Raw genomic sequence first — 14,652 nt, 5'->3', positions numbered from 1 at the left:
CATCTTCTGATATTTTTGAAATTTTGAGATGAAAATGCCAAAACACTCCTTTTTTATACTTTTTATAGTTATTTTGACAGTATTTTTTACTGTAGGATATTAATGCTTTTACCGCAGCAAACTGATATTAAGATCTGACTATGTTTACTTAAATCTACAGATTTTGTTTGTGGTTTTGTATTCCGTAAAATACTGTGAATAATGAATAGACTCTTGTTGTTATACATACAAACAAAAATAATGAATGAATCATAAATGGACTCTGGTTGTTGTACACTATAAAACACAATTTTTTTCCATGTATATATTTGTGTTTTTAAGTATTTTTGTGTGTTTTTTTTATTGTGAATAATGAATTTACCTTTGTTATTATACACACTATAAAACATGTATATATTTGTGTGTTTTTTTTTGTGTTTTCTTTTTTTTCTTTTTTTACTGTGAATAATAAATGGACTCTGGCTCCAGCAGGAGGCGCTGTTATTAACGCCCGAACCGGACGTGACGTCACACCACAACATCGCTCAGTTCCGGTGAAGAAGCTAACCGACTAGCAGCAGAAAAACAAAACAAACAAACAAACAAACACCGTGAGCTCTCTGAGGTGTTGTTGTTGTTGTTGTTGTTGTTGTTGTTGTTCTCCGGCGGGATCCAGCTCCTCCTCAGGCCGAAGGAGAGACACCAAACCCCGCAGAGATGCCTGAGAGTGAGTCCGACCTCCGGAGTCTTTATTAGCTCGATGCTAACACGTTAGCCTCCGTTAGCACCTATTAAACCTGTTAAATAGAATGAGAAATAACCAGATTAAACCTCAAATAAACTTTATTATCATTAATGGAGCGTGTTATTTATATAAAGGCCGAGTCTCTGTCCTTTATAGCGCTCAGTTATCTTAACTTATGCTCCCTATACACCAGAAGACTTTGAAAAGATTTGGAAAGACTCCTGCAAGACTATCAGCTCACATCTAAAGACAAGAGTTGAGAGTTTTTAGTCCCAGTCTAGTCTCACACTGAGATCCTACTAAGACTGTGAATTTTGCAGGATCACTATTTACAAGACTACAACTAGATTTCCTTTAGCATTTTTTACCTACCATGCAATGTTTGTGTGTGCAGTGATTTGTGTTGGAAAAAACAACAACAAAAAGAAGAAGAGAAGACACCAAAATGCCTCACAAAGCTGAAAAAGGATTTCTGTTTTTCTGACATGAAAAGTGACTATTTTACAGTAAAATAGATATAAGGAAGAATAAAGGAAAGGAAACTGTAGAAAAGAATTCATGATATACATTTATGTCCTATTTAATTATTTGTTTAATAAGAATAATTATACTTATCAGCTCTATCAACTTTCATTTAGTTAATCACGCATTCATCATCAATTATTTATTACTTATTTATGTATACATTTATTTATACATTTTAACTGGGTCTCCTTACTGTTCTCTTTACTAAGAAACAGCGCCCAAAATCCCGCTTGTGGCCATAAATATATGACATCTCTATATTTGTATTTAGGATTAAGCTTACTAACATTATTGTGATGTAACTTTTTCCTGTCGAAGTGGTTTTACTGGCCGGTCTGGACCCGCTCATCTATTGGTTGGTGATTGTGTTCCGTCACTGCGACTTGCGATCATATCAAACACGTTTGATATGATCCAAACCAAAGACTAGTTAAAGACTGATATGAAACAGAGCAGATTACTACCTTACACTTAACGATCGGGATGACGGGAGCGCTGTGACTCCAGTAAGACTCCTAGATTTACTAAAGACTTTCAGTTTTTAGTCTGAGACTGGGGAAATCGTTTGGTGTAAGCCCAGCATTAGACTCTTTAAATCACACCAGACTCTGTTCACATGTTCACTCATTTAAAGTCAGACACAAGATTAAACATCTGCTTTAATCATCAGTGATTTAAAGTCACTATAACTGTATTTAAGTACTTATTCAAGGTACTTGTACTTTAGTATTTGCGTCTACTAGATGTCAGAGATGAATATGGTAGTTTTTACTGGACTAAACTCCTCTAAAAATGTTTGTAAACGTTATTTTAGTCATTTATTTCCCCCCTTTAATAATACTAATTTGTGTTATATTATATTTGTATTTATTTATTTGCACCATGAGAAAAGACGATTTTAAAGAAAACAGAAATGAAACAAGAATAGTAAGTAGGGGAGAGGTTAAAAAACCCTACATGGGCTTATAAAAAGCACCTCCCCAAGAAATATACAAAAATTAAAAAATGAGAGAAAGCAACAACAAATAACAACAAAAAAGAAATCAATACAAGTGTCATTTTATAGCACACACACAAAAAAAGTCAGAAATAAAAACATGGGTGTGTATAAAGGTAAAATAATTGTATTTGAGTGTATAAGAGATAATGATCCAATGACAACTAGACTGGAAAAGAAACAATTAGAAGTCTTGATTTAACATTTAAGCTTTCAGTCTTAATTTAAATGGAGCCTCTGTAAGCAAAATAAAAAGAGTTTGTGTAGTAAATGAAGTTTATAATTTATTATATTATTATGTGTCTTGTGTTGTAAGAATGGAGCTGAGAGTCACTGTAAAGAATTCATGAAAAGATTTGGGCAGCAAGTGGGAAAGATGAATATATTTATAACTAAATATGCATGATTGAAGTTTATTAATATCGTAAACTGACAATATATGAAGTTGTACTTCTTCCCGTATCTGAGCAGTAACGTGTGTTCTCTGTGTTCAGCTGAGAGTTATTCCAACCCGCTGGCTCCTGAAGGCCACGAGGTGGACGACCACAGAGCTGCTGCTCAGTGAGTATTAGTACACTGTGTACTACATGTCATCCTGTACTCTGTGTATTACTCTGTACTGTGTGTGTGTGTGTACTAACATGTTTGTGTGTCTCTTCAGGTCCAAACTGACCAACGATGACTTCAGGAAGCTGCTGATGACGCCGAGGGCGACGCCGTCCTCGGCCCCGCCCTCCAAGTCCAGACACCATGAGTGAGTGAAAAAACACCACGATGATGAAGAAACAGCGATTTATATTTATTTTAAACGTCGTCATGTTTCAGGACAAAAAGTCGTAATGGTTCCAGACCAAAAGCTGTAATTTTTTTAGGCTAAAAGTCGTAATGTTTTGAGAATGAAATGTCATGTTTGGAGACTGAAATTCGTAATGTTTCGCGACTGAAAGCTCTCATATTTTTGGACAAAAAGTCGTCGTGTTTCGATACCGAAAGTCGGAATATTTTGAGACCGAAGGTTTTAATGTTTTGAGGCTAAAAGTCGTGATGATTCGTGGCTAAAAATCTGTGTTTCTCAACTTAGTCGTAATGTTTTGACGTAATTTATTTATAATGATAATGATTTTCTCTCCCAGAATGCCCCGGGACTACAACGAGGATGAAGATCCTGCAGCGAGGAGGAGGAAGAAGAAGAGGTGAAGTTATGGATCACACAGGTTGATCAAAGTTGATCTGATCATGTTATTGTTTATTAATCTGTTTGTTTGTTTGTCTTTAGTTACTATGCTAAGCTACGTCAGCAGGAGATGGAGCGAGAGAGAGAGCTGGCTGAGAAGTACCGAGACCGAGCGAGAGAGCGGCGAGACGGAGTCAACAAGGACTACGAGGAGACGGAGCTGATCAGCACCACCGCTAACTACAGAGCCGTGGGACCCACAGCTGAGGCGTGAGTAATGCTAAGCTAACAGGACGACTAGCCAACAGTACAGAGGGCTAACATGCTAAGCTAACAGTAAATGTGTTTCAGAGATAAATCTGCTGCGGAGAAACGTCGTCAGCTGATCCAGGAGTCCAAGTTCTTGGGAGGTGACATGGAGCATACTCACTTGGTGAAAGGTCTGGACTTCGCTCTGCTGCAGAAGGTCAGAGTTCACAACGGATACGCTACATGTTAGCATATTAGCATTAATGCGTTAAAGTCATTTGTAGCAGTTTGTTAGGAGATACAAACAAATAGCTGTTATTAATTGTTTGTGTGTGTTCCAGGTGTTTCGAGGCTAAAATTTGTTATGTTTAAAAAAAAAGTCGTAATGTTTTAAGGCTAGAAGTCGTAATGTTTCGTGACTAAAAGTAATAATATTTAAAATCTAAAAGTCGTAATGTTTTAAGGCTAGAAGTCGTAATGTTTCGTGACTAAAAGTAATAATATTTAAAATCTAAAAGTCATAATGTTTTAAGGCTGGAAGTCGTAATGTTTCGTGACTAAAAGTAATAATATTTAAAATCTATAAGTCGTAATGTTTTGAGGCTAAGAGTTATGTATAGAGGCTAAAACTCGTAATGTTTCGAGACCAAAAGTCATAATGTTTTGAGTCTGAAACACGTAACTTTTCAAGGCTAAGAGTCGTATTGTTTTGACACTAAAATTCGTAATGTTTTGGGACTATAAGTCGTAATGTATTGAGGCAAAAAGTCGCAACGTTTAGAGGCTAAATTTTGTAATGTTTGTAGCAGTTTGTTACAAGATACACACAAACAGCTGATATTAATTGTGTGTGTGTGTGTGTGTGTGTGTGTGTGTGTGTGTTCCAGGTGAGAGCTGAGATCACCAGTAAAGAGAAAGAAGAAGAAGACATGATGGAGAAAGTTCAGAAGGAGGCAAAGTATGAAACCAGATTTTATTCATTGTGCTGATTTATAAAACTGTTTATAACATAAAACATTTCTCATAGAAAATAATCGAAAACGACGTGAAAAGAGCTCAGAAACAGCTCACTTTAAAGCTCTACCACGTCACTGTACTTTAACGTAGAAAAGTGTTTTAAAGTTTAGAAGTGTCATAAGACTTCAGACTTAATTCGGCCGAATGTGCATTTTGATCCCCTGCACACTTTTCACGAAATCACAGTTTATAATGGGTGTGTATTGGACTGAATGTTCAGAGCTGGAGTGGATGACATCACAGCTAGAGTGGAGAGAGGCTGGGACATTTTCTGAAACTTTCCTGAAAAACCTGTGCTGGTTCCCACAACTTTCACTCTTCATAAATCATTTTTATAACAGATTGTAGAGAAAGCTGTGTGCAATCCATTAAATTATCTTTCTCAGCTATTTGATTTTGTCAGCCCCTCCCCTAGAAACAAATACTAATTAATTATACAATGTAGTTTAATTTGGTTAATAATATCCTAATGAATTCTTCGTATAAAGATCAAATTCTGTTCAAAATTAGCTTTCTGTGTGTCTGACCTTTGACCTCTCTGTCTGTCTGTTTGTCAGGAAAGACGTGGAGCCGGAGGAAAAGATTGAGTTTAAGACTCGTCTTGGTGAGTCTGATCAGTGGATCTGATGATGATAATATAATAAACTCATAAACTAAAGTTTTTATGCTGTGGTAAAATGTTTATTTTTCAAGAAAAATCGGAACATTTCCAGGTTTAAGTTGTTATTCTTACCGAAAGTCGTAATGTTTTGAGACTGAAAGTCGTAATGTTTAGAGACCGAAAGTCGTAATATTTTGAGACCGAAAGTCGTAATGTTTTGAGACCGAAAGTCGTCGTGTTTTGAGACCGGAAGTCGCAATATTTTGAGACCGAAAGTCGTAATGTTTTGAGACTGAAAGTTGTAATGTTTTGAGACCGAAAGTCGTAATATTTTGAGACCGAAAGTCGTCATGTTTTGAGACCGAAAGTCGTCATGTTTTGAGACCGAAAGTCGTCATGTTTTGAGACCGAAAGTCGTCGTGTTTTGAGACGAAAGTTATTTTTGGAATATTGTAATATAGATTCCTTAAAACATCTAAATTTTTGACACTATTCCAGTTAAAATTGAACTTGTCAGAAGTCTTTATTCTTAAACAGCCTCCTGGTGTCTCACCTCCCTCAGGTAGGAACATCTACCGCGTGGTGTTCAGGACGGGTCAGGTGGAGCGCAACGAGCTCTTCCTGCCCGGCCGGATGGCGTACGTGGTCGACCTGGACGACGAGTTCACCGACACCGACATCCCCACCACTCTGATCCGCAGCAAAGCCGACTGTCCCAGTATGGAGGTACTGACCATTTCCTGTTACATCACAAACATAAGATTATTAACACCATGTGACTGTCTGTCTGTCGTTTACGTTATTAACGTCTGTCTGTTGTTTACGTTATTAACGTCTGTCTGTTGTTTACGTTATTAGCGTCTGTCTGTTGTTTACCTTATTAACGTCTGTCTGTTGTTTACCTTATTAACGTCTGTCTGTTGTTTACTTTATTAACGTCTATCTGTTTGTGACTCAGGCTCAGACGACTCTGACCACGAACGACATCGTGATCTCGAAGTTGACGCAGATCCTGTCGTACCTCCGACAGGGAACACGACACAAGAAGATCAAGAAGAAGGACAAAGGTAACTTTATTTACACCTCCTTCTGCTCCCTGATTGGTCCATATTCTCTGTGTGTCGGCGGGATTTATCAAATACTGATTCCAAAAAAAGTTGGGACGCTATCTAACATGTAGATAAATCAGAATGTGATAATCCTTTGGGACATGTTTTAACTGAAAACTGAACAAAGACAAAATATTTATTCAAGTTGCTAATGTTGTTTTTGTAAATATAAACTCTATTTCGAGACCAAAAGTCGTTATTTTTCAACACCAAAAGTCGTAATCTTAAGAGGCCAAAATCGTAACTTTCTAGGCTAAAACTCGTAAATGTTTCGAGATCAAACGTCATTTTTGACGGCTAAAAAATCTCAATGTTCCAAGACCAAAAGTTATAAGATTTTGAGGCCAAAAGTCGTAGTATTTCAATGCTAAAACTTGTAATGTTTCAAAGCTACATGTCGTAATGTTTGGAGGCTAAATGTCGTATTTAAAATCTAAAAAGATCATAGTATTTCGAGACTTAAAATCATAGTATTTTGAAACTTAAAATCATAGTATTTCGAGACTTAAAATCATAGTATTTCGAGACTTAAAATCATAGTATTTCGAGACTTAAAATCATAGTATTTCGAGGCTTAAAATCATAGTATTTCGAGACTTAAAATCATAGTATTTCTCAACTAAAAGTGGTCGAAAGTTTGAGGCTAAATGTCGTGATTGTTTTATGCTAAAAGTCGTAATGTTTTGAGACCAAAAGTTGTAGTATTTGAAATCTAGAAATGGACGTTTTTCGAGAATAAAAATCATAATCTTTCGAGGCTAAATGTCTTAATCTTTCGAGACTAAAAATCGTAGCATTTAAAGACTAAAGATCATAATATTTAGTGGATATGTGGATAATTGTGTTTGTGTTTCAGGTAAACTGGACGATAAACGAGCTCCTGAAGCCGATCTGAGGTCAGTAAACAACAACAACAACATCTTCTTCTTCTTCTTCTTCTCCTCTGAATGTTTCTCTGCATCACGCTGTCTCTGTTTGTGTTTCAGTATCTTTGAGGACATCGGGGACTACATCCCGTCCTCCAGCGCGTCCTCCAAACCTCCCAAAGACAAAGACAGACACAGAGAGAGAGACAGGGAGAGAGACAGAGAGAGAGACAGGGAGAGGGAGAGAGAGAGGGAGAGAGAGGACGACACCAAGAGCAGGAGACACACTTACTTTGAGAAACCACGAGTAGACGAGCACCAGGTCAGACACAACTCATTATCTCCATTATTATTGTTATTATCGTTGTTATTATTGTCTAAAACTTGTCTGTCTGTGTCTTCAGGTCCTGGAGGTGGATACAGGTAAATATCTTTATTAATTTCTTGTTAAAACAACATCAGATGTTTTTCTTCAGACAGATAATAAACTGAACAAAACAAATATAACTTGATGTATAATTATATATATATAATTTTCAGAGCTGACAATTATAATTACATAACAATTATTACAGCATTTCAAGCACATAAAAGGCAATGTTAAAAGTATTAAACAACCTGACGTTATTAATGTGTCCGTGTCCGGCAGGTCCTGGATCAGTCCGAGAGCAGATCAAGATGATCAATGAGAAGTTTGCAGGAGCAGCAGGCAGCCAGTGGCCGGGACAGGAACCATATCCTTCTGTTATATACTCATCTTATACTTGCATATTATTTATTATACCTTAATATTTTCAGGCCAAAAGTCATCATGTTTTGAGGCGAGAAGTCGTAAAGTTTCAGGTCTAAAATCTGTAACGTTTCAAGGCTAAACATTGTTATGCAGTAATCTTATACTTAATATATGATACCTTTATGTTTCAAGATTAAAAGTCGTAATGTTCTGAGTCTAAAAGTCTTAAGGTTTCAAGGTGAAAACTTGTAATTTCGAGGCTAAAAGTCGTAATTTTCAAGGCTAAAAGTCATAATGTTTCAAGGCGAAAAGTCGTAATGTTTAGAGGCTATAACTTGTAATGTTTCGAGGCTAAAAGTCGTAAGGTTTCAAAGCTAAAAGTCGTAATGTTTTGAGGCTAAAAGTCGTGATGTTTCGAAGCTAAAAGTCGTAAGGTTTCAAGTTAAAACGCGATATTTCGAGGCTAAAAGTCGTAATGTTTAGAGGCTAAAAGCCGTAATGTTTCGAGGCTAAAAGTCGTAATGTTTAAATGTGTCGAGGCTAAGAGTCGTAAGGTTTCAAAGCTAAAAGTCGTAATGTTCCGAGGCTAAAAGTCGTAATGTTTCGAGGCTAAAAGTCGTAATGTTTAAATGTTTAAAGGCTAAAAGTCGTAAGGTTTCTAAGCTAAAAGTCGTAATACAGTCATCTTATACCTATATATTATACATTATACCTTTTATAACTGACCTAATACTTTAATATTAAATCCAACTTTACTGTAAGACACTCAGAGTGTGTAACTGTACACAGGAGTACTGTATTAATCCTTGACCGGTCTGAACTGGTTCCTCGAGGAGGGACGGGAAGGAGCAGCTGGGAGATTTCTTCGGAGGGTCGAACTCGTACGCCGAGTGTTACCCTGCTACGTAAGAATCACACAGTACAACACACACACATATATAAATACTCAGTACTATATGTATTAGTACTTTAAACCTGTGTTTGTGCAGGATGGACGACCTGGCTGTGGACAGTGACGAGGAGGTGGACTACAGTAAGATGGACCAGGTAACTACAACTCCCAGCATGCACCACTCGGCTAAATCCATCGTTCAGTTCAAACCGCGACTCCTTACCGTAAACTCTAAATCTTTAAGATGTTTAAGAGTTTATTCAGGTGATTATCATTGATATGCATTGTATAATTTATAAAAGTAGTCATATTTAAATAAAACAGTTTTAGGTATTAGTAGTACTGTGAGGAACACAGACTGCAGGTTTATAAATAAGTTTTAACTAGAAATTCATTTAAATTAAACTTACTGTACTCAATGATAATAATTATAATAAAAATTATTAGTAGAAGTATTTTTGTTAATGTTTCCTGCAGGATGAAAGATAAATTGTTGTAAATGTGTTTCAGTGGAGCTGCAGCAGAGGGCGCTGTTCCACTGTGTTCTCTCTTACAGTTTCACTGGATCACACTGAAACGTTTCGAGGCTGAAATTCATAATGTTTCGAGGCTAAAAATTGTAATGTTTCAAGGCTAAAAGTCGTAATATTTTGAGGCTAAAAGTCGTAATATTTTGAGGCTAAAAGTCATAATGTCTCAAGGCTAAAAGTCGTAATATTTTGAGGCTAAAATTCGTAATGTCTCAAGGTTAAAAATCGTAATGTTCCGACGCTGAAATTCCTAATGTTTCGAGGCAAAAAAATTTAATGTTTCAAGGCTAAAAGTCGTAATATTTTGAGGCTAAAAGTCGTAATATTTTGAGGCTAAAAGTCATAATGTCTCAAGGCTAAAAGTTGTAATATTTTGAGGCTAAATGTCGTAATGTCTCAAGGTTAAAAATCGTAATGTTTCGAGGCGAAAAGTTGTAATGTTTCGACGCTGAAATTCAAAATGTTTCGAGGTGAAAAACCGTAATGTTTCGACGCTGAAATTCCTAATGTTTCGAGGCCAAAAAATTTAAGGTTTCAAGGCTAAAAGTTGTAATGTTTCGAGGCTAAAAGTTGTAATGTTTTGCAGCTAAAAGTCGTAATGTTTTGAGGTTAGAAGTTGTTATACAGTCATCTTATACTTATATATTTTGAGACCAAAAGTCGTAATGTTTCGAGGCTAAAAGTCGTAATGTTTTGAGGTTAAAAGTCGTAATGTTTCAAGGCTAAATGAATATTTAACAATATAGCCAAACTGAAAAGTCTTGATTTTTAATTAAAATGATTTCTTTTTTAATGTCTGTAATATTCCTGGTTCTAATGTGATTGTGTGTGTGTGTGTGTGTGTGTGTCCAGGGTAATAAGAAGGGTCCTCTGGGTCGCTGGGACTTCGACACTCAGGAGGAATATTCAGATTACATGAACAACAAGGAGGCGCTGCCCAAGTACGTGTGTTTATGTTCCCTCAGTGTTGACTGACAGGCACAGCAGCCTGCTGGTTTCTGCTGCTGCTTCGTGTGTTGATGATGAAGTTTGTCCCTGCAGGGCTGCCTTCCAGTACGGCATCAAGATGTCTGAAGGCAGGAAGACTCGCCGCTTCAAAGAGACCAATGAGAAGGCAGAGCTGGACCGACAGTGGAAGAAGATCAGCGCTGTGAGTCTAGATTTATATTTTCTTTGTTTATAATAATATGAGAATATGCTGTAAATGAACATTCAGAAGTATCAGATGCACTGACTGCACTGCTTAAACAAGCTGGGAGGGTAAATGTAAATTATAGAAAAATATAGAAACACTCCACCATCTAACTACTTTTAATTTGAAAATAACAACAACATTTGGGGCCAGTGGAAGCTTTATCATCTGTGGCTTTTATCTTGAAAATACAGCCTTTTTCCAGGGCCCCATGGTAAATTCTTGTCACCGTCTAAAGCTTTTATTTTGAAAATACAGTCTTGTCCAGGGCCCCCTGTTGAGTGTTACCATCTACGGCTTTTATTTTGAAAATCCAGCCTTGTCCAAGGCCCCCTGTTGTACTTGTTATCACTTGTGGCTTTTATTTTGAAAATCCAGCCTTGTCCAAGGCCCCCCTGTTGAACGTTTGTGACCATCTAGGGCTTTTATGTTGAAATTCTAGCCTTAAATATAAAAATAAAACAAACTTTTGAAGACAAAAACATAAAAATGATAAACAAACAAACAATCTTTCTGTTTCAGATCATCGAGAAGCGGAAGAAGATGGAGGCTGATGGGTGAGTGTTTCCTGTTTCCTGTTTCCTGTCGGCTCAGCCAATCAGAGGAGAGCATGTTTGTAAACAGTAAACTTTGTGTTTTTGTTTCAGGGTCGACGTGAAGAGACCAAAATACTGAAGACGCCTCTCTGCTGTCCAACACCATCAATACTGATCAGCTATCGATCAGTTTAAACCTGATTCTGTAGTTTTTAGCTTCATGGAAACAATTTAAAGTGAAACAACCTGAAACCTGATGTTATTGATACGTTTGTGAAATGTGATGTTATTGATTAGTTTGTGATTTCTGATGTTATTGAATCATTAAACATCAATAAAACTGATTATGATCACAGATTGTTCTTCACCACACACTCAATGATGTCATCAAATTCTAACAAATAAAGTTTACGCGTCTTCGTTCCGTCCAATCAGGAGTCAGTTACAGCTGTCAATCAAGACGTCACAGTCTCGATTTATCAATCAAATAACTAATTAAAACCAAACTGATCAGAAAAACCAACACTTGAACAAACAACTTAATGTTTCAAGACTGAAAGTCGTAATTGTTTGAGGTTAAAAGTCGTAATTGTTTGAGGCTAAAAGTCGTAATATTTATGAAGTTATGATGTTTCGAGGGAAAACGGTGTCATGTTGGAAGCCTAAAAAATCGCAAAGTTCCAAGACCGAAAATTCTGATATTTTGAGACCAAAAGTCGGAATGTTTTGATGAAAAAAGTCGTAATGTTTTGACGCAAGAAGTCGTATAGTTTTTCTAGACTAAAAGTGGCCGGAAGTCGTAATGTTTCGTGGCTTGTAGAACCTGATAATGTGATAAAAATCTGCACTTGAGTCCATTGAAAATGTACTAAAACCTGATAATGTAATAACTTCCCGATAATGTTTCGAGGCTAAAAGTCAGTTACAGCTGTCAATCATGACGTCACAGCCCAATTTATGGGATCAAATAACGAATTGAAACCAAAGTGATCAGAAAAATGAACAGCAGAACAGCTCTACTGGCTCATTAGCTACTAACATGGAGGGGGCGGGGCTTATTCAGGCCGAAGTTTGTTTATCAGCTAATTAATTAAGAGGCGTTCGTTCTAATTAAACTGGAGATCCTCGGTGAAATTAAAGTGTGTGTGTGTGTGTTATTAAGGCGTGTTTGTACTAATTAGTGTTTGTTGATCTCGTTAAGGAGCTGCTGTTGTTCACGAGTCGTTAAGCTCGTTATCTTCCAGCTCCTCGTTAAGAGATCAAACTGTTGGTGTTTGTTGTTGTTGACGGACAGCTGGACTTATTAATGCTGCTGAATTAGCATCAACAGCTAACGAGTGTTTGTTAATTATCCCGAGTGTGTGTGTGTGTGTGTGTGTGTGTGTTGACGGACAGCTGGACTGATGATGAATATTCAGATGTGGATGTTTCTGAAGATGTTAACGAGCGGCTAACGAGGCCTCAGAGCTCCGCCCACCAGCGGCTCCGACAGGAAGTTGATTTGACATCAAAGACTGAAAGTTTGTTTTTGTTTTTGGCTTTAATTTGATGAATATTTAATATTCAGGACAAGGCAGCAGGAAACTTTACAATTTATTTAGAAAGATAAAACTTGTCTTTAATCCTTTTAAAGAAATATACCTCATAGAAATGTAAATATATATATATTTGTCTGTTATTAACTGGAATATTAATGAGCTTCACATTTATAAATTATGTCATAATAATGTATAAATACATATTTCTCTGAAAGTCTTTTGTTCGACACGCTCGCTCTGATTGGTCGACTTCTGTGTCGTCTCGCTCCGTTGGTCACATTCATCACAGTGACAGCCGGAGCCGACCAATCAGAGCACACACACACACACACACACACACACTTATATGGTGTGTGTGTGTGTGTCAGCGAGGCGCTGAAGCCAAAAGGTGACCCAACGTTCTCATTTACTTAACTGGGTCGCTGCAGGAAGAAAGGTGTGTGTGTGTGTGTGTGTGTGTGTGTGTGTGTGTGTAAACTGGGCTGAAACACAGCGGGTTAATGTCACGACACAATTCACACCTCCATCCATCACACACACACACACACACACACACTGTAACATTCAGCTGTATTGGAGTTAAATGTGACCTTTATACATAGAGATTGATTTAGTTCCAGTTTTAACTTTCTGTGTGTGTGTGTGTGTGTGTGTGTCAAAGGGAGAGAATGAGTGTAAACTATGATTTTTTTGGGGGGTAAAAAAAAAGAAGAAGAAGAGGAAGTTGTTCTCTCAACACTCAAACAAAAAGCAGAGAAACCTTATCATCTTGGGCTTTTATTTTGAAAAACCAGCCTTTTCCAGGGCTCCGTGTCACACCCTGTAACCATTTAGGGCATTTATTTTGAATTTTACCACTGTCTTTGGCCCCGTGTTGAACTCGTTAGCAATTTTGGCTTTTATTTTGAAAATCCAGCCTTTTTCAGGGCCCCGTGGTGAATCCTGTAACCATTTAGGGCTTTTATTTTGAAATTTTACCACTGTCTTTGGCTCCTGCACTGTTGAGCTTGTTAACATGTGTGACTTTTATTTTGAAAATCCAGCCTTTTCCAGGGCCCCGTGGTTAATCCTGTAACCATTTAGACTTTTATTTTTAAATTTCACCATTGTCTTTGGCCCCTGCCCTGTTGCACTTGTTACCACTTGTGGCTTTTATTTTGAAAATCCAGCCTTTTCAGGGCCCCGTGGTGAATCCTGTAACCATTTAGGGCTTTTATTTTGAAATTTTACCACTGTCTTTGGCTCCTGCACTGTTGAGCTTGTTAACACGTGTGACTTTTATTTTGAAAATCCAGCCTTTTCCAGGGCCCCGTGGTAAATCCTGTAACCATTTAGGGCTTTTATTTTTAAATTTCACCATTGTCTTTGGCCCCTGCCCTGTTGCACTTGTGGCTTTTATTTTGAAAATACAGCCTTTTCAGGGCCCCGTGGTAAATCCTGTAACCATTTAGGGCTTTTATTTTGAAATTTTTCCACTGTCTTTGGCCCCTGCCTTGTTGAACTTGTTACCACTTGTGCCTTTTATTTTGAAAATCCAGCCTTTTCCAGGGCCCCGTGGTAAATCCTGTAACCATTTAGGGCATTTATTTTGAAATTTTACCATTGTCTTTGGCCCCTACCTTGTTGAACTTGTTACCACTTGTGTCTTTTATTTTGAAAATCCAGCCTTGTCCGAAGCCCCCTCTTGAACTCCTGTTACATAGACGTGTTTAGTTTTAGTGTTCCAGTGACCGTGTTGGTCTCAATCTCTAGTTTCAAGTCTTCCTCAAGACAATATGATGTTAATGTGTAAATAATGATCCAGTTTAAAAGAAAATAGATAATTTGGGGGCGTGGCTACCTTTGATTGACAGGTCAGATGTATTAAAAGACACTGCAAATTGTTTATTTTTCCTCAGTGTGACGAAAATGACGACCGCAAACATAAATTATAACAATAAACAACAAAAGTTTTCTTCTTTTTACTGTT

General features: G+C 37.2%; 1 protein-coding gene across 1 annotated transcript; it reads left to right on the top strand.

Annotated features, from left to right (window-relative positions):
- The first annotated feature begins 544 nt into the window (after nt 1-544).
- Nucleotides 545-11,496, top strand: ik (IK cytokine). The gene is made up of 20 exons (XM_059351549.1): nt 545-706; nt 2,741-2,807; nt 2,908-3,000; nt 3,380-3,439; nt 3,523-3,690; nt 3,772-3,886; nt 4,557-4,627; nt 5,244-5,290; nt 5,850-6,013; nt 6,246-6,354; nt 7,253-7,292; nt 7,383-7,584; nt 7,667-7,685; nt 7,912-7,996; nt 8,817-8,900; nt 8,985-9,042; nt 10,270-10,358; nt 10,459-10,567; nt 11,132-11,166; nt 11,257-11,496. The coding sequence occupies exons 1-20, from the start codon at nt 697-699 to the stop codon at nt 11,282-11,284; spliced, it is 1,653 nt and encodes a 550-aa protein (XP_059207532.1). The 5' UTR covers nt 545-696; the 3' UTR covers nt 11,285-11,496.
- Nucleotides 11,497-14,652: the final 3,156 nt, after the last annotated feature.

The sequence above is a fragment of the Centropristis striata genome, chromosome 15, assembly GCF_030273125.1.
Source record: "Centropristis striata isolate RG_2023a ecotype Rhode Island chromosome 15, C.striata_1.0, whole genome shotgun sequence".
Taxonomy (NCBI): Eukaryota; Metazoa; Chordata; class Actinopteri; order Perciformes; family Serranidae; genus Centropristis; species Centropristis striata.
This window is presented reverse-complemented; position numbering and strand designations above follow the sequence as displayed.